This window comes from Girardinichthys multiradiatus, chromosome 9 (assembly GCF_021462225.1).
Source record: "Girardinichthys multiradiatus isolate DD_20200921_A chromosome 9, DD_fGirMul_XY1, whole genome shotgun sequence".
Lineage (NCBI taxonomy): Eukaryota > Metazoa > Chordata > Actinopteri > Cyprinodontiformes > Goodeidae > Girardinichthys > Girardinichthys multiradiatus.
This window is the reverse complement of record NC_061802.1, coordinates 1,061,643-1,089,348: the sequence shown is the minus strand read 5'-3', so window position 1 is coordinate 1,089,348 and position 27,706 is coordinate 1,061,643. Positions and strand designations below refer to the sequence as shown.

Sequence of the window (27,706 nt, the reverse complement as noted above, 5' to 3'; positions counted from 1 at the left end):
TTCTGACATGACCTCCTATACAGGCATCAAGAATGGAGGGTCAAACTGGACAAAATTAATACAATAAAATCATCATTAAATACATAAATGTTGTGAATGTCCCATAAGTGAAGTAAATGTAACATGAAATAAATGTAACATTAAATGTGCCATTAAATTAAAGATACCATTTATTTATTTAATACATCATTAGAAACAATAAATGTACCATTATATCATGAAATGTAATATTATGCAATTAAATATGCCACTGAATAATTAAGTATAATTTTAAAGACAACATGACATAATTAGTGGTACACTTAATATTTAATGATGTATTAAATAAATTGTACATTTAATGGTACATTCAATTTTTTTCTATTTCACAACATATTTATTTAATATCTTCCCTTGATGAAGTCTTTCTACGGAGTCCGCGAGGGGACATGGGGAATTTTTGTCTTTTACGTTCGCTCACAATACGTTTTGCGTTCTCAGGCAATAGTCTTTGCGTTATTTCGCAATACTTTGTGGGATAGTTTCCAAACCAGATAACTGCAAAAATGAAACAAACACTACACCTACTTGGGCGTGGTTTCTTTGTGACGGTGGCGGCTCGGAGACAAGATTGCCAGAACGTAATGTGGAAATTATTTCCTCCATGCCGGAACCCAACCAGGAAAAGGTCTCATCAACGTGGGTACGCCACTGTTGTGCTGACGATGGGTCCATTTTTGGCCAGATTTTTCTGCTATGAATCAGAAAAAGGCGGACCCAAGATTCAGCCAGACACAGTACTGAAAGTTTAAAAGGTTTATTCAGCCACAGGAAAACGTCACACAGGTAACACTCCTCACAGCTTCCAGGAATCACTGAGGCACAAAGAGGGATTAGTGACTTGTTGTCTCTCCAGATTTTGCAGGGATCAGAAAAGTCACTAACCTGCTTTTGTCTTGAGTAGAACTTGAAACCCAGAGGGGAAACCTCAGTGGGTGGCAGGCAGTGATCTCCACAGCACAGGTAAGAAGTGACTCCAGGCTCAATAATCCGAGGACAGAAACAGGGTCAACGATCAGAACAAGAGGCGTCAGGCAAGGGGCAGGCAGAGGCATAAACCAGATGCAGGAAACAAGGTCGACAACCAAAATCCAAATAGTCCGACAGGGAGCAGGCAGAGGCATAAATCCAAAAAGCAAGGCAAGGTCAAGAACAATGATCAGACAGGAAGGAACGCTGGATATCTACTCACACAATGGCTTTCAAAAATCTGGCACCGTCTGCTTGTCAGAGTCAGAATATATCAGGGAAGACACAGGTGCTTGGCTTTCCACAGACTGCACTACACTGCAGCAGCCACCAGGTGCATCTCATCTGCTGATTGCAGCCAGGGAGACAGGGTAGAGCAGACGTGCCAGAATCATAACAGTCGGGACTCCACGAAGGGCTTGACCTGGGAAACGTGGAACGTGGGGTGAATCCTCATGGAGTTGGGTAATCTCAGTCATACAGTGACAGGGTTGATGATCTTGGAGATTGGGAAAGGTCCAACAAATCGGGGTGCCAATTTCCGGTATTCAACCCTTAATGGGAGGTCCTTGGCGGAGAGCCAAACTTTCTGCCCCACCTGGTACTTAGGGGCAGGGATCCGTCTCCGGTTGGCCGTTCTTGACTGAACCAGTGACATTCTGATCTTCGACCTCCTGGCCTTTCACCATATTCTTTGGCACCTTAGGGCAGCCGCTTGGGCGGATGGAACATTAGCTTCTCTCTCCTGAACTGAAAACATGGGTGGCTGGAAACCAAACACAACATGAAAAGGGGACAAACCAGTGGCACTTGATTGCATACAGTTCATGACGTATTCAACCCAGGGCAAATTTTGTGACCACTTGGTCGGGTCAGACTCACATAATATACGAAGTTTGGTTTCAGCTTCTTGGTTGGCTCTCTCGGTTTGGCCATCAGACTGAGGATGACACCCTGAGGAAAGACTAACAGAAATTCCCAACAACGAACAAAACTCCTTCCAGAAACGTGACACAAATTGGGGTCCTCTATTGGAAACAATGTCATTTGGGATTCAATGGAGTCTGAAAATTTCTCGGGTCAATATCTCACCCATCTCCTTAGCAGATGGAAGCATCTCCAAGGGTACCAGATGAACCATTTTTGAAAATCTGTCAGTTATGGTTAGTAGTACAGAGTGACCATTAGAAACCGGTAGACCTGTCACAAAATCCATCGCAATATGTGACCATGGGCGAGGGGGAATAGGCAAAGGGTGCAACAACCCCGCAGGGGGGCAACGAGAAGGCTTGGCTCGACAACATTGAGTGCATTCAGCAACAAAGTCTTTGACATCCTTAATCAGCGATGGCCACTAAAACTGAGTTCGAACTGTCTGAATGGTTCTGCTGATTCCTGGATGACAAACTAAACGAGAGCAATGACAAGACTCCAGTACCTTAGGCACCAGGCGTTCAGGGACAAAACAGCGGTCAGGTGGACATGATGGTGGGATAGGAACATCCCTAATGGCTTCCTGGACCTCCCTTTCCACCTCCACTTGGGACACAGACAACCTGACGGTTTCAGGAAGGATAAACTCCTCTTCACCCGCAGACTGAGATTCTTCAGGCTCTTGAATCCGGGACAGGGCGTCAGGTTTGCCATTTTTACTCCCTGGCCTGTAAGACAGGGAGAAATTAAAACGACCAAAAAACAGAGCCCACCTAGCCTGTCTGGGGTTTAGCCATTTTGCTGATTTCAGGTACTCCAAGTTCTTGAAGCTGCTTGCAATCAGTTGGAACAGGCCATTCCAATACGGCCTTAACTTTGGAGGGGTCGACAAGCACTTGATCTGGGGAAATGATGAAGCCCAAAAAGGAAGTGGTAGTTATGTGGAACTCACATTTCTCTGCCTTGACAAACAACTGGTTTTGGAGAAGATGCAGGAGAACAGCTCCGACATGTTTTCTGTGGGTTTCCAGATCTTGAGAATAAATCAGTATGTCATCAAGATAAATAAATACGAATTGACCCACCACGTCTCTTAGAATGTCATTGACCAATGACTGAAAAACTGCAGGAGCGTTAGTAAGTCCAAAAGGCATGACCTTGTATTCATAATGGCCCGTAGGCGTGTTGAAAGCCGTTTTCCACTCATCTCCTTCTCTGATTCGGACCAGAAGATATGCATTCCTTAGATCCAGCTTAGAAAATATCTTGGCTCCCTGGATCTGATCAAAAGCTGTGTTCATGATTGGTAAGGGGTATCTTTAATTGTTATCTCATTAAGGCCTCTATAATCAATACATGGTCTCAACGAACCATCCTTCTTCCCAACAAAAAAGAAACCAGCACCTGCAGGAGAGGAAGAGGGTCGAATGTGCCCTGCCTTTAATGCCTCATCAACATAACTCTTCATGGCCCTGTGCTCTGGACCAGACAATGAATAGGTTCTGCCTTTAGGGGTGATGTGCCAGGAAGCAAATCAAAATGAGCAGGAAACAAGAAGGAGGAGACAGATAGTTGACTTCGGCTCAGTAGAGACCTCCCTTCCTCTGCTGAGCCTTTCCTTTTAGTGGACACCTGAGTGCTAAATGTCCCTTCTCTCCACAATAAAAACAGAGCTTGAATCTTCTCTGATGATCTTTCTCCTCAGGAGTAATCTTGGTTCTGCCCAATTGCATGGGCTCACAATCCTCATTTTCCTCAGTGAGAGGTGACCGACTCCTTCTCTCATACCGGTGTACAGAAACCTGAGTTAATGAGGAGCAACCCTTCTCATGTCGCTTCTCCTTCCTTTTCTCTGCCAGCCGAATATCAATGCGAGCAGCCAGATCCTTGAGTTGTTTCAGGGAAGAAGGATAGTCACGGGTCGCTAGCTCATCCTTGATGTCTTCGTTTAATCCTTTCATGAATGCATCCATTTGTGCTACCTCATTCCAACGGCTCTCTGCAGCCAACAAATGAAAGTCAATTATATAGGTCGAGACAGGTTGATCACCCTGTTTGAGGGACAATAATTATCTTGTGGCCTCACGACTTGGAATGACCGGGTCAAAAACTCGAATGAGTTCCTTGGAAAAGGTTTCATAAAGATTACAAGATGCAGACCTGTTATGCCATTCAGCCGTTCCCCACTGTTTTGCCTTTCCTGCCAGCAGAGATATAACAAACGCCACCTTGGAACGTTCAGTGGGAAAGAATGACGGCTGAAGCTCAAAATGAATTTGACACTGAGTTAGAAAAGCTCGACATTGGTCTGAGTCTCCCCTGAACATCTCAGGCGGAGAGAGGCGTGGCTCCCTTGCCTCTGCTGTTGTCCATGTTACTTGGGCGTGGTTTCTTTGTGACGGTGGCGGCTCGGAGACAAGATTGCCAGAACGTAATGTGGAAATTATTTTCTACCATGCCGGAACCCAACCAGGAAAGGGTCTCATCAACGTGGGTACACCACTGTTGTGCTGACGATGGGTCCATTTTTGGCCAGATTTTTCTGCTATGAATCAGAAAAAGGTGGACCCAAGATTCAGCCAGACAGGGTACTGAAAGTTTAAAAGGTTTATTCAGCCACAGGAAAACGTCACACAGGTAACACTCCTCACAGCTTCCAGGAATCACTGAGGCAGAAAGAGGGATTAGTGACTTGTAGTCTCTCCAGATTTTGCAGGGATCAGAAAAGTCACTAACCTGCTTTTGTCTTGAGTGGAACTTGAAACCCAAAGGGGAAACCTCAGTGGGTGGCAGGCGGTGATCTCCACAGCTCAGGTAAGAAGTGACTCCAGGCTCAATAATCCGAGGACAGAAACAGGGTCAACGATCAGAACAAGAGGCGTCAGGCAAGGGGCAGGCAGAGGCATAAATCCAAAAGGCAAGGCAAGGTCAAGAACAATGATCAGACAGGAAGGAATGCTGGATATCTACTCACAAGATGGCTTTCAAAAATCTGGCACCGTCTGCTTGTCAGAGTCAGAATATATCAGGGAAGACAGGTGCTTGGCATGCCACAGATTGCACTACACTGCAGTAGCCACCAGGTGCATCTCATCTGCTGATTGCAGCCAGGGAGACGGTAGAGCAGACGTGTCAGAATCATAACACTGTTAGGATTATGATTCTTGATTAATTATTTATCTAAAATTATAATTAAAAATAATAATTTAGAAAAATAATTCATTAACCAGAAATCATTACTTTTGAATAGAAATCAGAGATGTCCTCTGGTATTGGGATTATGGGCTCAAAGCTCTTAATAATATCAATTAGTCATTTATCATTAATAATTGATAATTAATAACCAAAATCACGCTAAATGTCACTGTTTAATCAGCTGCTTCACCGAAGGTGGGGGAACATTGACCTTATTTTGACAGATAAATCACTCTTGCATGAAATAAACACAAACACTTTTCTTAATTATATATATGAAGATTTATTGGAGCCATATGGCCTGATGTAATTACTACTCTGGTCCAAAAACTTTCACCTAACTTACAAGCAGTATTCTACAAAAAAGGGGACAAAGATGACTACCTAACAATAATAATAAAAGAAAATATATGCACAGTCTGTTGTGGAGAGTGTGATCTCTTCTGCATCATCTGCTGGGGAAGCAGCATCAGAACCAGGGAGTCAAACAAGCTCAACAAGTTGATAAAGAAGGCTGGTTCTGTTCTGGGGACTCCTCTGGAACCTCCGGAGATCATTGTGGAAAGACGGTTTCTTCATAATGAAGAACATTATGGAGAACCCTGAGCATCCTCTTCATGAGACTGTCCTACAACAACAGTCAGAGGCTGAAGACAGTCAGATCTGCTGTAAGACTGACGCTACAGGATTATGGGAAGAAACTTGTGCCATCAGAAACTGAATTTGTATTTGTGTAATTTGAAATTAAATGCATTGGTTTGAAAATGACTTTCAATAAACTGAAACTGAATTCATTTGCTGTTAAAATATATTTCATTGTATCAAAAATTCAGTTTGACTACTTTCACTTCCAGGTCTGTAATTCAATTTCAGTTCCAAACTTCAGTTTTTTGTGTCACACATCCGGGTCCGGGAGGATAGCCACAGATTAATCAAACACAGATTCATTGATTTACGTTTCACATCAGTTTAAACTTCCTTGTTGAGCTGCAGCAATGCAGCTACATCAGCTTGGCGGATGTCAATCACCAAGTCAAATGAGCTTCTATAAGAAGCGTCATGGAAACAAATGATGGTCAAACAGCAACACTTATGCTACCTGTAGCTATTAGCTAAACATGCCAGATTAGCATAGTGCCGCCGGTGTTAGGTCAGTCTGCGTTTCCCGCCCTTACCTCAGCGTAACCTCTGTTGCCTAGCAACCGTGTTAGCGTGAATCGCAGAGCTGTGAAGCCGAACAAATGGAACCTGAAGGTTAATAAGCTGTTTCTACTGTAAATAACTACACGGTTTTTATTTATACTTTTACATTTTGCTGATGGCTTATAATGCTGTTTTGTTTTAAAATGTTATTGCTTTATGATCTTGTTCATTATTCAGTCATTTAAAATGTTGAAAATATTTTTTGTGTTCATAGATATACAGGTCCTTCTCAAAATATTAGCATATTGTGATAAAGTTCATTATTTTCCATAATGTAATGATGAAAATTTAACATTCATATATTTTAGATTCATTGCACACTAACTGAAATATTTCAGGTCTTTTATTGTCTTAATACGGATGATTTTGGCATACAGCTCATGAAAACCCAAAATTCCTATCTCACAAAATTAGCATATTTCATCCGACCAATAAAAGAAAAGTGTTTTTAATACAAAAAACGTCAACCTTCAAATAATCATGTACAGTTATGCACTCAATACTTGGTCGGGAATCCTTTTGCAGAAATGACTGCTTCAATGCGGCGTGGCATGGAGGCAATCAGCCTGTGGCACTGCTGAGGTCTTATGGAGGCCCAGGATGCTTCGATAGCGGCCTTTAGCTCATCCAGTGTTGGGTCTTGAGTCTCTCAACGTTCTCTTCACAATATCCCACAGATTCTCTATGGGGTTCAGGTCAGGAGAGTTGGCAGGCCAATTGAGCACAGTGATACCATGGTCAGTAAACCATTTACCAGTGGTTTTGGCACTGTGAGCAGGTGCCAGGTCGTGCTGAAAAATGAAATCTTCATCTCCATAAAGCTTTTCAGCAGATGGAAGCATGAAGTGCTCCAAAATCTCCTGATAGCTAGCTGCATTGACCCTGCCCTTGATAAAACACAGTGGACCAACACCATCAGCTGACACGGCACCCCAGACCATCACTGACTGTGGGTACTTGACACTGGACTTCTGGCATTTTGGCATTTCCTTCTCCCCAGTCTTCCTCCAGACTCTGGCACCTTGATTTCCGAATGACATGCAGAATTTGCTTTCATCTGAAAAAAGTACTTTGGACCACTGAGCAACAGTCCAGTGCTGCTTCTCTGTAGCCCAGGTCAGGCGCTTCTGCTGCTGTTTCTGGTTCAAAAGTGGCTTGACCTGGGGAATGCGGCACCTGTAGCCCATTTCCTGCACACGCCTGTGCACGGTGGCTCTGGATGTTTCTACTCCAGACTCAGTCCACTGCTTCTGCAGGTCCCCCAAGGTCTGGAATCGGCCCTTCTCCACAATCTTCCTCAGGGTCCGGTCACCTCTTCTCGTTGTGCAGCGTTTTCTGCCACACTTCTTCCTTCCCACAGACTTCCCACTGAGGTGCCTTGATACAGCACTCTGGGAACAGCCTATTCATTCAGAAATGTCTTTCTGTGTCTTAACCTCTTGCTTGAGGGTGTCAATAGTGGCCTTCTGGACAGCAGTCAGGTCGGCAGTCTTACCCATGATTGGGGTTTTGAGTGATGAACCGGGCTGGGAGTTTTAAAGGCCTCAGGAATCTTTTGCAGGTGTTTAGAGTTAACTTGTTGATTCAGATGATTAGGTTCATAGCTCGTTTAGAGACCCTTTTAATGATATGCTAATTTTGTGAGATAGGAATTTTGGGTTTTCATGAGCTGTATGCCAAAATCATCCGTAGTAAGACAATAAAAGACCTGAAATATTTCAGTTAGTGTGCAATGAATCTAAAATATATGAATGTTACATTTTCATCATTACATTATGGAAAATAATGAACTTTATCACAATATGCTAATATTTTGAGAAGGACCTGTAAAAATCTAACACTAGATAAAATACATTGATGACAAATACTATTTGTTTAATTTATTTGTAAAGCTTTCAACAACTTAAAGACTAACATATTAACTTTAGGAACAACATTTAAATTAGTTTATTTGCAGAGCATAATAATACTAATTATTATTATTATAAATAAACCAAACATTAATATTAGATTTCATCTGGCTGAATAGAGTCTGAAATAGTACAAAAAACCTCAGCAGGGGTAAGCAACACACACATAAGTAAAGATTTAGCAAGGATACGGTGAAATCTTGAGGGTGCGAATGTAAGTCTGAGTGTGTTTGTAAGAATTAGACTGTCAACACTGATAGAAGCACCATTGTTCTTGAGAAGAGAGGTGGAAGTTTTCTCAATCGGCTGCATAGTCCTATCATCACACAGCTGGTAGGGGAGTGCTGGGGAAGAGCGTCGTCTTTATATTACATCCAGGAGATATTTTGTTGATAGCCAGTTAGCAGAAGTTGCCAAGGCCACATTGGGGAACCAGATTTAGAAAAACAATAAATGTTGTGGTTCAGGTAGTTGTGAATTTGCAACGACCTTAAGAGTTTTACTGGTGTGTCTCAATTGCGAATCCAAATAGCCAAATTTCTGGTACTTTCTGCAGATCTGGAGCGTACAACTTCTCCAAGATTATATCCTTTAACCTCTGAGTCCAACCGCTGCCAGGCTGCGATTCTGTTTAAGAATCGTGTCCAGCTTGTGATTCTGTTCTCTTAACATTTCAGTCTGAGTGTTGATCGCTCTACAGACTCCATCTAACATCGCAGGCAGCTTTGGGACGCTTTGAACAGTCGCCCACGTTTTGCGAATCACTCGATAAGCCAAGTAACCACCAACTCCGAAAAGCAGAAATCCTGTTATCAAAAGTACACATATGTAGACATTTTCTACGTCCTCGACCGACATCGTAGTCAGGAACACAATCTTCCACTGCTGCCAAGAATCTATTGTGTTTCCAGAGAAGAACGTCCCGCCTGGACAAGAGGGTCTCCTTTACCCTGTCTTCCAGTTGAAAATAAATTTTGATCAATTACGTTGAGAGACCAGCTGACTAAACCAATAATTTACAAGTTTGGAGGATATGCAAAGAGAGGCTCTGAGAAAAACAGACAAAAAGCAGAAGCAGGGATCAGCAGGGAGGAAGGGAAAGAAAATGCATGTGTCTTCCACCGAGAGCAAGAGAGGAAGACTTGAACCCGGGACAGCCGCATCGAGGACTATAGCGTCTGCACATGGTCGCACGCTTAACCCCTACACCACCAGCGCCGCACCCCTCTCCCTCCTCTTTTAAATATCTTCTTTCCTGTGTTTTTCCAGGACTTTTGGACCTTTTCTTCACACGAAGGCTGTTTTAGTATTTTCGGCCCATACTTGCCGCCTCTGTGGCTGTTGGACCTGCACCTGGTCCTGAAGACACCAGGTGTGTCCTCAACTCATGACTCTTCGTCTGACAGCTGTGATGTTATTGCAGGTGAAAGTTTGGAGGCCGGACGGAACAGAGATCCACCTCGGCAGCAGCGAGGATGCCTCGTTGGTCATGGGGGTTTTGGGACATTCTGTGGTGTCTTTGCATGGCTCTGATCAGGTCAGAATCTCTGACCCGGTTACTGGGACCCAGACTGGGGTAAAGCTGACTCGGAGCCTGACTCCCGTGAACGCAGTGACATCACCTAATCATGGGAACATTTTTGTGGTATCGGAGGATGGATTCTTGCATCAGGTGAGTTTTTTTATCTGTTTCCCACCTTTAATAAAATCACCATAACAACGTGGAAAGATTCTCACATTAAATTTCATTTTTAAACAATAAATGCATTCATTCATTTCTTCTGATTTGTCCAGCTTAACACATTAATATTTTAGGACAGATTCCCACTTAGTCACTATTATAGAAAATAGTTTTTACATCGAAAAATAAATAATCTAAAAGCTGTGTAAGAGGTTCTGTAACATTTCTATATTTAAACCAGGATGGTTCTAAGATCCAGAAGGTGATGAACATGTTTCCGCTGTGGAAGCGTTAATGTTCAGGACGATTAAACCTAAAATCCATGTCAGTTCACTGTGAAACACCTGAAGGTGTTTACTGTAACCATGTCACCATGAACTTCCTGTCTGCAGATCTCCAGGACAGGAAAACAAACCATCACCCAGTTTCCTCTGCAGCCGTCTCTTGTCTCAGTTTCAGAGGACGAGAAGATCCTGTTAGCAGGTAGCAATCACAGAGATCAAACCAGACCAATTCTGGGGCTGACCTTTAACCCAAACCAAACATTTTTTTCTGCTGGTTTTCCATGGTCGTCAGGCTGCGAGCAGACTCTGAGTCTATTCAACATCTCCAGCAACTCTGTGGACCGGTTCCTAGACCTGCAGCATGATGATAAGGTTTTATCAGCCTGTGTGTCCTCACACTGCAGACACATTATCTCTGGAGCTGCAGACCAGCTCATCCGGGTGAGAATCAAACACAGCGCTCAGCTTTTATCCCTTTGCATGTGCGTAAAAAACCAGGAAGCAATTTCAATTCAATTCAGTTTATTTGTATAGCACCAATTCACAACACATGTCGTCTCAAGGCTCTTCACAACAGTCAGGTTCATACATTCCAATTAATCGTAACCATTGAACAGTTCAGTCAGATTCAATTATTTCTTCAAATTGGATAAAAAGTTTTTCTATCTAAGGAAACCCAGCAGATTGCATCCAGTCAGTGACTTGCAGCATTCACTCCCCCTGGATGAGCATGTAGAGACAGTGGACAGTCACTGGCGTTGATTTTGCAGCAATCCCTCATACTGAGCATGCATGTAGCGACAGTGGAGAGGAAAAACTCCCTTTTAACAGGAAGAAACCTCCAGCAGAACCAGAACCAGGCTCAGTGTGAGCGGCCATCTGCCACGACCGACTGGAGGTTTGAGAGAACAGAGCAGAGACACAAAGAGAACAAAGAAGCACTGATCCAGGAGTACTTTCTATGGGAAGGAAAAGTAAATGTTAATGGATGTAGCTCCTTTAGTCGTTTCATCTAGAAAGAAAGAACAGATAAACTCTGATCCAGTTTTCAAGGTTAGAGTCTGAAAGAGAGCAGATAGAGTTAGTTACAGTAGAAGCTCAGTCAGTAGCCATGTCTAGGAGAGAGAAAGGGTTAAACACTGAAAGACAGGGCCATGTGGATCATCTGTAGAAGGTGAGCATTAAGTTGTTGCCAGCATAAGCTCGGACGATGCCCCTCTCCAGAAAGGTGTCACAGGTAGACACAGAGTCAGGCCAGGTGTAGCTTCTAGGAAGAGAAAAGAGAGAACAAAGTTAAAAGCTGAAATAACAGCAAATAATGCTAAATTGGAGAGTAGTGTGAGAATGTAGCAAAGAGGGTGAAAGTGGTCATTATGTCCTCCAGCAGCCTAAGCCTATAGCAGCATAACTATACAGATAGTTTCAGTTCAGATTATTTAGTTAAACGGCGCTTATTTACAACAATGTCATCTCAAGGAACCCCACAAAGGGTCCCACTGATGGTCATTGTTATACTAAAAACCACAAGGATTGGGATACCTCTCTCTGTCAGACTGATTATAACCATTGGAAAAGAGAAGGGGTCATACAGGTAGCAGAAATGGAGGGTGTGTTTGCACCTCAACCATAACTGAGCCGGTTTAGGCTAAACCTGATTCCCCCTTTCTCCAACCAACAGGGAAGAAGGCTCCCTCCCTGGTAAACTAAGCTACTCTAACCATAAGCTTTATCAAAAAGGAAAGTTTTAAGCCTAGCCTTAAAAGTAGACAGGGTGTCTGCCTCACGGACTAAAACTGGGAGCTGGTTCCACAGGAGAGGAGCCTGATAACTAAAGGATCTGCCTCCCAGTTTTAGTCCGTGAGGCAGACACCCTGTCTACTTTTAAGGCTAGGCTTAAAACTTTCCTTTTTGATAAAGCTTATAGTTAGAGTGGCTTAGTTTATCCTGAGCTATCTCTGTAGTTATGCTGCTATAGGCTTAGGCTGCTGGAGGACATAATGACCACTTTCACCCTCTTCGCTACATTATCACACTACTCTCCAATTTTGCATTATTTGCTGTTATTTCAGCTTTTAACTTTGTTCTCTCTTTTCTCTTCCTAGAAGCTACACCTGGCCTGACTCTGTGTCTACCTGTGACACCTTTCTGGAGAGGGGCATCGTCCGAGCTTCTGCTGGCAACAACTTAATGCTCACCTTCTACAGATGATCCACATTGCCCTGTCTTTTAGTGTTTAACCCTTTCTCTCTCCTAGACATGGCTACTGACTGAGCTTCTACTGTGACTAACTCTATGTTCTCTCTTTCAGACTCCAACCTTGAAAACTGGATCAGAGTTTATCTGTTCTTTCTTTCTAGGTGAAACGACTAAAGGAGCTACAACCATTAATGTTTCACTTTTCTATCCAACAGAAAGTACTCCTGGATCAGTGCTTCTGGGTTTTGTGTGTATGCTTTGTCCTTTCAAATGCCAAGAGGGTTACACCAGATGGCTGCTCACACTAGGCCTGGTTCTGGTTCTGCTGGTGGTTTCTTCCTGTTCGAGGGGAGTTTTCCTTCCAACTGTTGCTAAATAGTAGAAAAGAGAAGGGGTTGCTGCAAAGTCAGTATCTCGGTGCAATTGACCAGGTGCCCTCAGAATAATAAACTGTTTTGACTGCATTGTTTTGTAACTAGGGTCAAATTGGAATGTATGTTTCTGACTTTGAATCTTTTTATATGATTAAACTTTATAGTTGTGAATCAGCACTTTATGAACAAACTGAATAAAGAATTAATAAAGATTTTATTGTGAAAGGAGGACAGGAAGCCTTCAGTGTCAGTATTAACCTGTCGTGTGTTGCTCTGGTATGTTCTGGTCAGATCTGGTCAGTGACCACCGGCCTCCTACTGGACACTCTGTGCGGCTGCAACTCTCCGGTCACTTCCCTGCTCTTCTACGACGGCTTTGTGGTATCGGCCTCGATGGCAGCTGCTTCAGTCCAGCTGTGGAGTCTGACATATGACGCTCGTCACAAACCCCCTGCCCACATCCCGTTAGGTTCCACCCATGTAGCCATCGCCAAAGATGGAGATCAGGTTTTCTATGTTCACCATCAGAGCCAGAGGGAGGTGATGAGCTGGAACAACCGCACAGGTCAGAGAGGTTCTCAGAAGGGGTTCAGACCCGATCAAATCTTTAGATCCAGTCCTCATTCCTTTAGGTTTTCCTTCCTGGGATCCAGGTTCTCCTCTGATCCAGCCTGTTTCTGCTGCAGGTTCGCTGTCTGAGCGTTTGGCTGTCTCTGCTGAAGTCAGCTGTCTGGAGCTGGCGCAGCACAAATGTTTGCTCCTCTGTGGTCTGAAGAGCGGCACCGTCCTCATCTATCCGCTGACCTTCCCCCAGGAGACACTCTGCATCCCCCCTCCAGAGAGCCGATCCCTGGTGCTCTGTCTGGCCGTCAGCTCCCAGGAGAAGCACCTGGCCGTAGCCTACGAGGACTCAGTGTGTATTTTCGAGATCACCACCAGAGACAACTTCCCCACCGTGGAAGGGCCCCTGGGGAAGGTAACGCTGTCACTCCTCCATGCTCCACTGTCCTGCATGGCCCTGCTGCCTGACCACAGGCTGCTGTACGGGACGAGCTGTGGGGAAGTGAAGCTACATGACTTCAGCAGCAGTGAAAGCTCTAACCTGCAGCCTCATTCCAGCAGGGTCACATGTGTCACGGCCAGTAACTGGGGGATGCACGCCCTGGTGGGTTCCCAGGACGGCATGCAGAGACTGTGGGCCCTGAACCCAGTGGCCCTGGACCACACCATGGAGTACAAGGTGAGATCTGAGAGTTTCAAACCACAGCAGAGATACGGTTTCATCTGGCGGCTAACGTTTTATATTCTCCATGTTCTTCTGCTGTGGTGTCCTGATCAGAGTTTATTTCCCGAGGGGGTCCTCTGTGCCGCCTTCTCTGACAGTGACCAGTTTGTCTTTACTGGATCTCAGGACCGGACCATCAAAGTCTGGGATGTAGCTTCAGGTGAGAGAGTTTATAACATAACAGGAAATCTGCAGGACTTCATCTCTGAGAAGCAACAGAAGCTAAAATCTCACATAGGACCAGAATGTCAGCGTTTGCCACTGGGTGGCACTGATGAAACCACATCTGCCTTATTTCCAACAGTCCACCCAGTTCCCAGAAGTCTTTTCATGTTTGGGATAAAAATCCTCAGAGAATCAGTCCATCAGCTTCACCTTCAGGTTCAGTTCTGTCTCTACAGCTCTGCTCCACCCTCCTCTTCCTCAGGTTGTTCCTGTTCTGAGATTATTTACCATGAAATAAACTCCAGAACCATGAAGCAGGTTATAAAGGTCTGGACAGACAACATCTAACCTGAGAGCTCAGGCTAACACCAAACCAGGAGTCCGATACAATTTCTTTTCTGCAGTTTCAGCTCTGACAGCCGGTTCTGATCCATGTTTCAAGAACAATTTGGTTGTGTGTTGAACTTGTCCAGCTTAGTAAATTACCACTGAGAAGAACGCTGACATATCTGACGTAACAGAACATGACATAAGGGACTCAAGATGCTCTTAAGTCACTAAAACAAAGACCTGAGACTTGGAAAAATGACTTGTGAAAACCATTAACCTGATGGTATCCAAATCACCTGCCTCTCTCACAAAACATTTTCATCAAAAACCTGCCTGGGAGCTCCAACTGAGCTTCATCTGGCTAATGACAGGTGGAGACTGTGATGTCCTACAGGACCACAGGAGACAATGATGTAAGCACAGTTTAAAATCTTAAAACTTCTCCATTACTAGCTTCAAACTGAGAAAGCCCTTCGGAAGAAGAGTGACACGTTTTACTAAAAGAACTGAAGCCCGGTTGTTCTGCTTTTTAACCTTTTTGGACCATGTCCTGGATGACTTGAGAGTCTTCACCACCATGGTGTAAGCACTCTGTCTCTGAAGTCTCCACTTACCGCTCTATTGTCTAAAACAATAGCAGAAGAACTTCGTGCAGTGATCCAGGACTGGAAGGAGCTGTCTTTGTATTTAACTCGTCTCATTTTTGAGCTTAATCCCTGAACACACCACGGTACAATTTCTGCACCTGCTGCCCATTTCCAAACAGTTTCAGTTAAAAAGATCCTCAATCTGCTGTGATTCAGTAGCTGAAGGAGGAGCTGCACAGCTTTGGTCCAAGCTTGCTTTAGTCATGATCAATCTTATCAAATTCAATTCAAAAATACTTTATTAATCCCAAAGGGAAATTAAATGTTGTTGTAGATCATATTATGAAGGTTTCTTCAAAGAGTCGTTGTAGATGCTGATGGCTGTGGGCAGGAAGGATCTCCTGTAGCGCTCCGTCTTACAGCAGATCAGAAGAAGCCTCTGACTGAAGACACTCTGTTGTTGTAGGACAGTCTGATGAAGAGGATGCTCAGGGTTCTCCATAATGTTCTTCATTTTATGAAGAATCCGTCTTTCCACAATGATCTCCAGAGGTTCTAGAGGAGTCCCCAGAACAGAACCAGCCTTCTTTATCAGCTTGTTGAGCTTTTTTAAGTCCCTGATTCTGATGCTGCTTCCCCAGCAGATGATGGTAGAAGAGATCACACTCTCCACAACAGACTTATAGAAGATCTGCAGCATCTTGCTGCAAACACCAAAGGACCTAAGCTTCCTCAAGAAGTACAGTCTGCTCTGTCCCTTCTTGTAGATGGCTTCACAGTTGCATCTCCACTCTAGTCTGTTGTCCAGGTGAACACTGAGGTATTTATACTTCTCCACCACCTCCACTTCTTCTCCCATGATGGAAATAGTTTTTGACTTATTCCTGTTTCTCTTAAAATCTACAATCATCTCCTTTGTTTTAGTCACATTCAAAATGAGATGATTGTTTCCACACCATGCCACAAAGAGGTCCACCACCTTCCTGTACTCAGCTTCTTGTCCATCTCTGATCCACCCCACGACTGCAGAATCATCCGAGTATTTCTGCAGATGACAGGAGTCTGTCTTGTACTGGAAGTCTGAGGTGTACAGAGTGAAAAGGAATGGTGAGAGTACAGTCCCCTGTGGTGCTCCTGTGCTGCTGACTACCTGGTTAGACTCACAACCCTTCAGTCTCACAAACTGTGGTCTGTTTGTCAGGTAGTCTTTGATCCAGGAGATTGTTGAGGCCTCCACCTGAGTCTTCTGGAGTTTCTGACAAAGAAAATCAGGTTGGATTGTATTAAAGAACGTGATCCTCACAGTGCTGCTGGCTTTGTCTAGATGACAGTGGGTTAGTTGAAGCAGGTGTTTGATGGCATCTCCAACTCCACAGCGCTAGTTGTTTTCAATCATTAATTGTTTTCAGCCACATTTACACTAAGTGTAAATGTGGCTGAAAACATGTTCCGGAGGCTTCAGAGAACCTGAAGCAAACAACTACATTTTAGGAGAAACATTCTTAGGTAACAACCATTTTCCTTTAGGTTCCTATAAATGTTCTACATTGTGAATAATTTATTTAAATATTGGTAAAATCCTAGAGAGCAGAAATCATGTTTGGTTGGCAGCAAAGTTTCATGAAATAAAGGATTCTGTGTTTGGATGGTTTCATGTTCTGGTTTGGGTTCTGCTTTGAGCTGTACTTCCTGCTTTATTTTGGTAGTTTTCCATCAGGAAGTGTGGTGAGATTCATCTACCCCAAAGTTCTCGTTTGATGTTCTTCCAGGTCTTGGTGGAGCTTGAGATGTCCTGTTATTTTCTGAAGTTATTTAAATAAAAAAGTCCATAAGTTGAGTTCAGATTTCCTACATAAGAGATCCAGTGACTGTGTCACAATGTGGAGGTGAAGCTGGCAGGAGATATGGAACAGATGTACTGACCCAGTTGGGGTGATGGGATCTCTGCAGAAACAAGGATCTGCTCTAAAACTCATGAAACCTGACATCTTTTAATATTTGGGTCAGTTCATTTCAGAACCGATCCTGTTGAAGCATCTGCTGATCTGGCTCTGACACATGTTCGGTTGTCCGGTTCTGTAACAATCGTTCCCTGTGTTTTTCCGTCAGGAAAACTGTTGTACGTTCAGTACGTCTACTCGCCCGTCGTCCGCATGGTGACGTTCAGGAACGGCTTCGTGGCTCTGTCCCTGCAGGGATCCGTCATCCAGGAGGCCTTCCGGTGTCCGGACCACATCAATCCAGACCACAACCCTCTGAGGAACATCAAGGCCCAGTACCGGGTCACCTCCAGGGAGAGGGACAGGGACAGTCAGCAGACCTGTGTCTGTGACCTGCAGGATTTCAACCCGGCACAGATCAACCTGAACTTTGTGAACATGCTCAGAACCAAACCCTCTTCCGCCTGCATCCTGTTGTAGGACACCAGAACCCAAAATCAGTTCTGTTTCTGTCAGATGGGAATCCTGAAAACTTGTTGCTCACGTTCATCCAGTAAAAATGAGTTTGAACTTTATTCTGAAATGTTCTGCTGCAGCATTAATGAAGCACATGCTTTTCTCTGATGATCACAGCTTGCCTCCGCTTTATTAGACTCTCAGTGCTCAACAGGTTCTAATAAAATCTTCTGATGTCAAACGTAATTTATTTAAGTAAAGAAATGTTCTGGGTCCAATCTACAGAAGGTTTGTCCCTAATTCTTGTGTGCTTCAATAAATAGCCCCAACAATCAGGAAGTTAGAGCATCAGCTCTTCCCTGTCTGCTTCGTCTCAGCATCTGATTCACAAAGCAAAATGCATCACTGGCATGTCGATGCGTTAACGTCCATCTGGTTCAGCAACTGGAATCTGAACCAAACCCAGTCACAGCCGACCTCTAAATATCTAAATAAGATCTTCTTCACAAACCCAGCAGGAACAATGGAGCTGGAGAGAAGGAGAAAAATGGCTCCTCAGAGCAGCTCTGTGGTTCTGATGAAGAATTGAGGCACTCCTAAAACGCAAACAAGATCGAAAACGGGCCAGGATGGAGTTCCTGAGTCAATAACGGCAGGGAACGTTTTTCTTTGCATCAGGCTGAATATTTATTACATGTAGTCTGTCATAATAGTACTAATTACTGCTAGATAAGCAGAATAAAAACACATCTTAGAGATGGAGGTCTGCTCGCTGCTCCCTCAGGTCTTTCTTCACCGTCAGATCCACCCAGAACCCGAGCTGGACCATGATGACTACAGCGATTTCAGTTCTGCTCATTAGAATCTGCTGGAAGCTGTTTTCTGTTGATTCATTAGAACAGAAGAGAAGAAGAATCATTCCTGCTTTTTTTGGTAACGTTTTACCATCAGCTTTCAGAAAACTGGCAACATTTGATGCTAACTGTGTGTTACAGGCAGCGCTGGTCTTTGGTCTTTGAGTTGGATGCTTCCCTCAGGAATGTAAGCAGCAGAGACATTCATAGGTAACAACCATTTTCCTTTAGGTTCCTATAAATGTTCTACATTGTGAAAAATTCATTAAATGTTGGTAAAATCCTACTGAGCAGAGATCATGTTTGGTGTGCAGCAAAGTTTCCTTAAATAAAGGATTCTACATACCAAATTTGAATCCCTGACTGAGTATAAAACTCTGGAAGAAATGATCAAGTCAAACCCGAGCCTTCGTGGGGCACTCTCCTCATTTCATCGAATCATTCATAACAATATTTTATTTAATACTGAGAATTACAAACAGTCCTGGGTGGTTGAGCTTAATATACAGGTCCTTCTCAAAATATTAGCATATTGTGATAAAGTTCATTATTTTTTATAATGTCATGATGAAAATTTAACATTCATATATTTTAGATTCATTGCACACTAACTGAAATATTTCAGGTCTTTTATTGTCTTAATACGGATGATTTTGGCATACAGCTCATGAAAACCCAAAATTCCTATCTCACAAAATTAGCATATCATTAAAAGGGTCTCTAAACGAGCTATGAACCTAATCATCTGAATCAACGAGTTAACTCTAAACACCTGCAAAAGATTCCTGAGGCCTTTAAAACTCCCAGCCTGGTTCATCACTCAAAACCCCAATCATGGGTAAGACTGCCGACCTGACTGCTGTCCAGAAGGCCACTATTGACACCCTCAAGCAAGAGGGTAAGACACAGAAAGACATTTCTGAACAAATAGGCTGTTCCCAGAGTACTGTATCAAGGCACCTCAGTGGGAAGTCTGTGGGAAGGAAAAAGTGTGGCAGAAAACGCTGCACAACGAGAAGAGGTGACCGGACCCTGAGGAAGATTGTGGAGAAGGGCCGATTCCAGACCTTGGGGGACCTGCGGAAGCAGTGGACTGAGTCTGGAGTAGAAACATCCAGAGCCACCGTGCACAGGCGTGTGCAGGAAATGGGCTACAGGTGCCGCATTCCCCTGACCTGGGCTACAGAGAAGCAGCACTGGACTGTTGCTCAGTGGTCCAAAGTACTTTTTTCGGATGAAAGCAAATTCTGCATGTCATTCAGAAATCAAGGTGCCAGAGTCTGGAGGAAGACTGGGGAGAAGGAAATGCCAAAATGCCAGAAGTCCAGTGTCAAGTACCCACAGTCAGTGATGGTCTGGGGTGCCGTGTCAGCTGCTGGTGTTGGTCCACTGTGTTTTATCAAGGGCAGGGTCAATGCAGCTAGCTATCAGGAGATTTTGGAGCACTTCATGCTTCCATCTGCTGAAAAGCTTTATGGAGATGAAGATTTCATTTTTCAGCACGACCTGGCACCTGCTCACAGTGACAAAACCACTGGTAAATGGTTTACTGACCATGGTATCACTGTGCTCAATTGGCCTGCCAACTCTCCTGACCTGAACCCCATAGAGAATCTGTGGGATATTGTGAAGAGAACGTTGAGAGACTCAAGACCCAACACTCTGGATGAGCTAAAGGCCGCTATCGAAGCATCCTGGGCCTCCATAAGACCTCAGCAGTGCCACAGGCTGATTGCCTCCATGCCACGCCGCATTGAAGCAGTCATTTCTGCAAAAGGATTCCTGACCAAGTATTGAGTGCATAACTGTACATGATTATTTGAAGGTTGACGTTTTTTGTATTAAAAACACTTTTCTTTTATTGGTCGGATGAAATATGCTAATTTTGTGAGATAGGAATTTTGGGTTTTCATGAGCTGTATGCCAAAATCATCTGTATTAAGACAATAAAAGACCTGAAATATTTCAGTTAGTGTGCAATGAATCTAAAATATATGAATGTTAAATTTTCATCATGACATTATGGAAAATAATGAACTTTATCACAATATGCTAATATTTTGAGAAGGACCTGTAGAATTGAGTGATGAAATTTGGGAAGACTGTTTAAGAAATATTCATAAATGTTCTGTAAATGCTAGACATAATCTCAAGCAATTTAAAACAATTCATAGACTTTATTTTTCACAAGAAAAACTACATAAACTTTTTCTAGGCGTTTCCCAATTTTGTATTTGTTGTAAATCTATGACAGGTACTCTAGCACACTCCTTTTGGTTCTGTAAAAATATTCAACCATATTGGAAATCTGTTTTTCAATGTTTTTCTGATTCATTTGGTAAAAATGTGTCACCAAACCCTTTAACAGCAATTGTGGGAGCTGTTAACACTGTATCTCTTGCTAATAAGTACGGATAAGCTGGATTCAGTCCCAACGGTTGCTCAGTGGATGGGAGAAATGTTCGACATGTTGCACCTTGACAGACTAAGACGGAGTTTGATCAGACATGGGACTCTCTTCTGAATTACATTAAGGGCAAAGAATCGTGATTCTTCGGCAGCTTTGTGATCTTGACTGTGCCAGGATATATAAGTTCTTTATAACTGTCAATTATTCTTTTTTTTAAAGAAGGATAATTGTGTTTGGCTCATCTATGTAGTTGTGCACTGTTCTGTTCAAGTGTTCTATTGTAGGTTGTGATGGAAATTCTTGCAGTAAGTGTTCCAAAGTGTATGACCTTTTTTTTATCTTACTCCTCAGAACATCTGTGTTAGAGGAAGAATCTGTAAAAGCCATTATCAGAAGTTTAATGGTTCAGACCCATCTTTTAGGACGATGTCAGGAAGGGCAGTTAGGTCTGTTCCTAGATAACTTTGTCACCTTTGAACTCAAGAAGGGTCTGGGGTCATAAAACACAGACTCTTTGAAGTTGAGATAAAACTGTCATGTTCTGGTATAAATACTGTGTGTAAATGTTGATCAGGGCTCTGTTTCACTGACTAACCTCAGTGTCAGGGTCTTCAAACGCTGAATGCCTTTGAATAAAACTTATAAAGACAAAGTCCGGATTTTCTCTTGTTATGAGTCAACTTCTACCCACTTTGATAAGAAAAATCCACAACAAGGTTCTTCTGCTTTTTGTTGTATTACTGACAAAACATAAAAATCTAGAAAAAACATTAAAAAAAATAAAAGATTCTGTGTTTGGATGCTTTCATGTTCTGGTTTGGGTTCTGCTTTGACTTCCACTTTTATTGTGATAATCATTTTAATTAATTTTTGCAAGAATTAGGAATGGACGGGGATACAGACAAACCAGTGTCCTGGTCTGTCTGCTCTGCTTTAGACAGACAGTTGCTAACCTTTTATAGTTCTTTCACGGCTGAAAATGTAATTTACAACACACATGAGACAAGGGGATAACACAGTCCTTTAACATCAGATATCAGGGGTCAGCATGATGTGAAGCCCTGGAGAGAAGAGAGGGATCTTCTCTTGGGAAAATCAAACCTCCATATCAGAGGAAGGCGCTGCATTCCAGACGTCTCTAAGTGTGGCATGCTGACCTGGCAAGAGTAGATCTGGTCTGAACTGGCCAATTCATGGACAACAAGCTGATGTAGGACTCACATAAGAATAACAGTTCTGAAAGAGCTGACCCGACTCTCAGTGATACTAAACACAATAGTTAAATTTTTCTACTCACACATACTGATCACCGATAGGGCTGTCTGGGGTCATCTCACCGCGATGACACCTACATGTCCACGTCCGGGCACTAAGATGATGCCTCCAGGTCCAGGTCCAGGTACCACGATGACGCCTCCAGGTCCAAGTCTAGACACCGTGATGACACCTCCAGGTCCAGCCACAGCGATGACGCCTCCAGGTCCGGGAACCACGATGACGCCTCCAGGTCCGGGCACCACGATGACGCCTCCAGGTCCGGGAACCACGATGACGCCTCCAGGTCTGGGCACCACGATGACGCCTCCAGGTCCAGGTCTAGGCACCGTGATGACACCTCCAGGTCCAGCCACAGCGATGACGCCTCCAGGTCCGGGAACCACGATGACGCCTCCAGGTCCGGGCACCACGATGACGCCTCCAGGTCCGGGAACCACGATGACGCCTCCAGGTCTGGGCACCACGATGACGCCTCCAGGTCCAGGTCTAGGCACCGTGATGACGCCTCCAGGTCCAAGTCTAGGCACCGTGATGACACCTCCAGGTCCAGGTCGAGGCACCACGATGACGCCTCCAAGTCCAGGTCCATGCACCAAGATGACGCCTCCATGTCAAGGTCGAGGCACCACGATAATGCCTCCAGGTCCAGGTTGAGGCACCACGATAATGCCACCAGGTCCAGGTCGAGGCACTACGATGACGCCTTCAAGTCCAGGTCCATGCACCACGATGACGCCTCCATGTCCAGGCACTGCAATGACGCCTACAGATCTAGGTCCAGGCACCATGACGATGCCTCCAGGACCAGGTCCATGCACCGCGATGATGCCTCCAGATCCAAGTCTAGACGCCGTGATGACACTTCCAGGTCCAGGCACAGCGATGACGCCTCCAAGTCCGGGCACCACGATGACGCCTCCAGGTCCAGGTCCAGGCACCGTGATGACGCCTCCAGGTCCAGGTCGAGGCACCACGATAATGACTCCAGGTCCAGGTCGAGGCACTACGATGACGCCTTCAAGTCCAGGTTCATGCAACACGATGATGCCTCCATGTCCAGGCACCGCAATGACGCCTACAGATCTAGGTCCAGGCACCACGACAATGCCTCCAGGACCAGGTCCATGCACCGCGATGATGCCTCCAGGTCCAAGTCTAGACACCGTGATGACGCCTCCAAGTCCGGGCACCACGATGCCGCCTCCAGGTCCAGGTCGAGGCACCACAATGACGCCTCCGAGTCCAGGTCCATGCACCACGATGACGCCTCCATGTCCAGGCACCGCAATGACGCCTACAGATCTAGGTCCAGGCACCACGACGATGCTTCCAGGACCAGGTCCATGCACCGCGATGATGCCTCCAGGTCCAAGTCTAGACACCGTGATGACACCTCCAGGTCCAGGCACAGCGATGACGCCTCCAGGTCCGGGCACCACGATGACGCCTCCAGGTCCGGGCACCACGATGACGCCTCCAGGTCCGGGCACCACGATGACGCCTCCAGGTCCAGGTATAGGTAGCGTGATGACGCCTCCAGGTCCAAGTCTAGGCACCGCGATGACGCCTCCAGGTCCAAGTCTAGGCACCGTGATGACGCCTCCAGGTCTAGGTCGAGGCACCAAGAGGACGCCTCCAAGTCCAGGTCCATACACCACGATGACACCTCCATGTCCAGGCAGTGCGATGACGCCTACAGATCCAGGTCTCGGCACCACGACGATACCTCCAGGTCCAGGTCCATGCACCGCGATGATGCCTCCTGATCCAGGTCCATGTCGAGGCACCACGATGACGCCTCCAAGTCCAAGTCTTGGCACCGCGATGACGCCTCCAGGTCCAAGTCTAGGCACCGTGATGACGCCTCCAGGTCTAGGTCGAGGCACCAAGATGACGCCTCCAGGTCCAGGTACATGCACCGCGATGATGCCTCCTGATCCAGGTCCATGTCGAGGCACCACGATGACGCCTCCAAGTCCAAGTCTTGGCACCGCGATGACGCCTCCAGGTCCAAGTCTAGGCACCACGACGATGCCTCCAGGACCAGGTCCATGCACCGCGATGATGCCTCCAGGTCCAAGTCAAGACACCGTGATGACACTTCCAGGTCCAGGCACAGCGATGACGCCTCCAAGTCCGGGCACCACGATGACGCCTCCAGGTCCGGGCACCACGATGACGCCTCCAGGTCCGGGCACCACGATGACGCCTCCAGGTCCAGGTATAGGTAGCGTGATGACGCCTCCAGGTCCAAGTCTAGGCACCGCGATGACGCCTCCAGGTCCAAGTCTAGGCACCGTGATGACGCCTCCAGGTCTAGGTCGAGGCACCAAGAGGACGCCTCCAAGTCCAGGTCCATGCACCACGATGACACCTCCATGTCCAGGCAGTGCGATGACGCCTACAGATCCAGGTCTCGGCACCACGACGATGCCTCCAGGTCCAGGTCCATGCACCGCGATGATGCCTCCTGATCCAGGTCCATGTCGAGGCACCACGATGACGCCTCCAAGTCCAAGTCTTGGCACCGCGATGACGCCTCCAGGTCCAAGTCTAGGCACCGTGATGACGCCTCCAGGTCTAGGTCGAGGCACCAAGATGACGCCTCCAGGTCCAGGTCCATGCACCGCGATGATGCTTCCTGATCCAGGTCCATGTCGAGGCACCACGATGACGCCTCCAAGTCCAAGTCTTGGCACCGCGATGACGCCTCCAGGTCCAAGTCTAGGCACCACGACGATGCCTCCAGGACCAGGTCCATGCACCGCGATGATGCCTCCAGGTCCAAGTCAAGACACCGTGATGACACTTCCAGGTCCAGGCACAGCGATGACGCCTCCAAGTCCGGGCACCACGATGACGCCTCCAGGTCCGGGCACCACGATGCCGCCTCCAGGTCCAGGTCGAGGCACCACAATGACGCCTCCAAGTCCAGGTCCATGCACCACGATGACGCCTCCATGTCCAGGCACCGCAATGACGCGTACAGATCTAGGTCCAGGCACCACGACGATGCCTCCAGGACCAGGTCCATGCACCGCGATGATGCCTCCAGGTCCAAGTCTAGACACCGTGATGACACCTCCAGGTCCAGGCACAGCGATGACGCCTCCAGGTCCGGGAACCACGATGACGCCTCCAGGTCCGGGAACCACGATGACGCCTCCAGGTCCGGGCACCACGATGACGCCTCCAGGTCCAGGTCTAGGCACCGTGATGACGCCTCAAGGTCCAAGTCTAGGCACCGTGTTGACGCCTCCAGGTCCAGGTCGAGGCACCACGATGACGCCTCCAAGTCCAGGTACATGCACCACGATGACGCCTCCAGGTCCAGGTCGAGGCACCACGATAATGCCTCCAGGTCCAGGTCGAGGCACTACGAAGACGCCTTCAAGTCCAGGTCCATGCACCACGATGACGCCTCCATGTCCAGGCACCGCAATGACGCCTACAGATCTAGGTCCAGGCACCACGACGATGCTTCCAGGACCAGGTCCATGCACCGCGATGATGCCTCCAGGTCCAAGTCTAGACACCGTGATGACACTTCCAGGTCCAGGCACAGCGATGACGCCTCCAAGTCCGGGCACCACGATGACGCCTCCAGGTCCGGGCACCACGATGCCGCCTCCAGGTCCAGGTCGAGGCACCAAAATGACGCCTCCAAGTCCAGGTCCATGCAAAACGATGACGCCTCCATGTCCAGGCACCGCAATGATGCCTACAAATCTAGGTCCAGGCACCACGACGATGCCTCCAGGTCCAAGTCTAGACACCGTGATGACACCTCCAGGTCCAAGCACAGCGATGACGCCTCCAAGTCCGGGCACCACGATGACGCCTCCAGGTCCGGGCAGCACGATGACGCCTCCAGGTCTGGGCACCACGATGACGCCTCCAGGTCCAGGTCTAGGTACCGTGATGACGCCTCCAGGTCCAAGTTTAGGCACCGCAATGACGCCTCCAGATCCAAGTCTAGGCACCGTGATGACGCCTCCAGATCTAGGTCCAGGCACCACGACGATGCCTCCAGGACCAGGTCCATGCACCGCGATGATGCCTCCAGGTCCAAGTCTAGACACCGTGATGACACCTCCAGGTCCAGGCACAGCGATGACGCCTCCAGGTCCGGGAACCACGATGACGCCTCCAGGTCCGGGAACCACGATGACGCCTCCAGGTCCGGGCACCACGATGACGCCTCCAGGTCCAGGTCTAGGCACCGTGATGACGCCTCCAGGTCCAAGTCTAGACACCGTGATGACACTTCCAGGTCCAGGCACAGCGATGACGCCTCCAAGTCCGGGCACCACGATGACGCCTCCAGGTCCGGGCACCACGATGCCGCCTCCAGGTCCAGGTCGAGGCACCAAAATGACGCCTCCAAGTCCAGGTCCATGCACAACGATGACGCCTCCATGTCCAGGCACCGCAATGATGCCTACAAATCTAGGTCCAGGCACCACGACGATGCCTCCAGGTCCAAGTCTAGACACCGTGATGACACCTCCAGGTCCATGCACAGCGATGACGCCTCCAAGTCCGGGCACCACGATGACGCCTCCAGGTCCGGGCAGCACGATGACGCCTCCAGGTCCGGGCACCACGATGACGCCTCCAGGTCCAGGTCTAGGTACCGTGATGACGCCTCCAGGTCCAAGTTTAGGCACCGTGATGACGCCTCCAGGTCTAGGTGGAGGCACCAAGATGACGCCTTCAAGTCCAGGTCCATGCACCACGATGACGCCTCCATGTCCAGGCAGTGCGATGACGCCTACAGATCCAGGTCCAGGCACCACGACGATGCCTCCAGGTCCAGGTCCATGTACCGCGATGATGCCTCCTGATCCAGGTCCATGTCGAGGCACCACGATGACGCCTCCAAGTCCAAGTCTTGGCACCGCGATGACGCCTCCACGTCCAAGTCTAGGCACCGTGATGACGCCTCCAGGTCTAGGTCGAGGCACCAAGATGACGCCTCCAGGTCCAGGTCGAGGCACCACGATGACGCCTCCAAGTCCAGGTCCATGCACCATGATGACGCCTCCATGTCCAGGCACCACAATGATGCCTACACATCCAGGTCCAGGCACCACGACGATGCCTCCAGGTCCAGGTCCAGGCACCACAATGACGCCTCCAAGTCCAGGTCCAGGCACCACAATGACGCCTCCAGGTCCAGGTCGAGACACTACGATGACGCCTTCAAGTCCAGGTCCATGCACCACGATGACGCCTCCATGTCCAGGCACCGCAATGACGCCTACAGATCTAGGTCCAGGCACCACGACGATGCCTCCAGGACCAGGTCCATGCACCGCGATGATGCCTCCAGGTCCAAGTCTAGACACCGTAATGACACTTCCAGGTCCAGGCACAGCGATGACGCTTCCAAGTCCGGGCACCACGATGACGCCTCCAGGTCCGGGCACCACGATGCCGCCTCCAGGTCCAGGTCGAGGCACCAAAATGACGCCTCCAAGTCCAGGTCCATGCACAACGATGACGCCTCCATGTCCAGGCACCGCAATGACGCCTACAAATCTAGGTCCAGGCACCACGACGATGCCTCCAGGACCAGGTCCATGCACCGCAATGATGCCTCCAGGTCCAAGTC

General features: G+C 47.0%; 1 protein-coding gene across 2 annotated transcripts in view; it reads left to right on the top strand.

Moving 5' to 3' along the window:
* nwd1 (NACHT and WD repeat domain containing 1) overlaps window positions 1–17,723 on the top strand; it is a 30,326-nt gene extending 12,603 nt beyond the window's left edge. For both annotated transcript variants that reach the window (XM_047374074.1, XM_047374075.1), the window contains 7 exons: window positions 9,673–9,921; window positions 10,323–10,413; window positions 10,507–10,655; window positions 13,076–13,349; window positions 13,471–14,024; window positions 14,124–14,229; window positions 17,261–17,723. In XM_047374074.1, the coding sequence (XP_047230030.1) occupies window positions 9,673–9,921; window positions 10,323–10,413; window positions 10,507–10,655; window positions 13,076–13,349; window positions 13,471–14,024; window positions 14,124–14,229; window positions 17,261–17,571 (1,734 nt within the window). In that variant the 3' untranslated portion in view covers window positions 17,572–17,723. The remainder of the gene's footprint in view (window positions 1–9,672; window positions 9,922–10,322; window positions 10,414–10,506; window positions 10,656–13,075; window positions 13,350–13,470; window positions 14,025–14,123; window positions 14,230–17,260) is intronic.
* The last annotated feature ends 9,983 nt before the right edge of the window (window positions 17,724–27,706 follow it).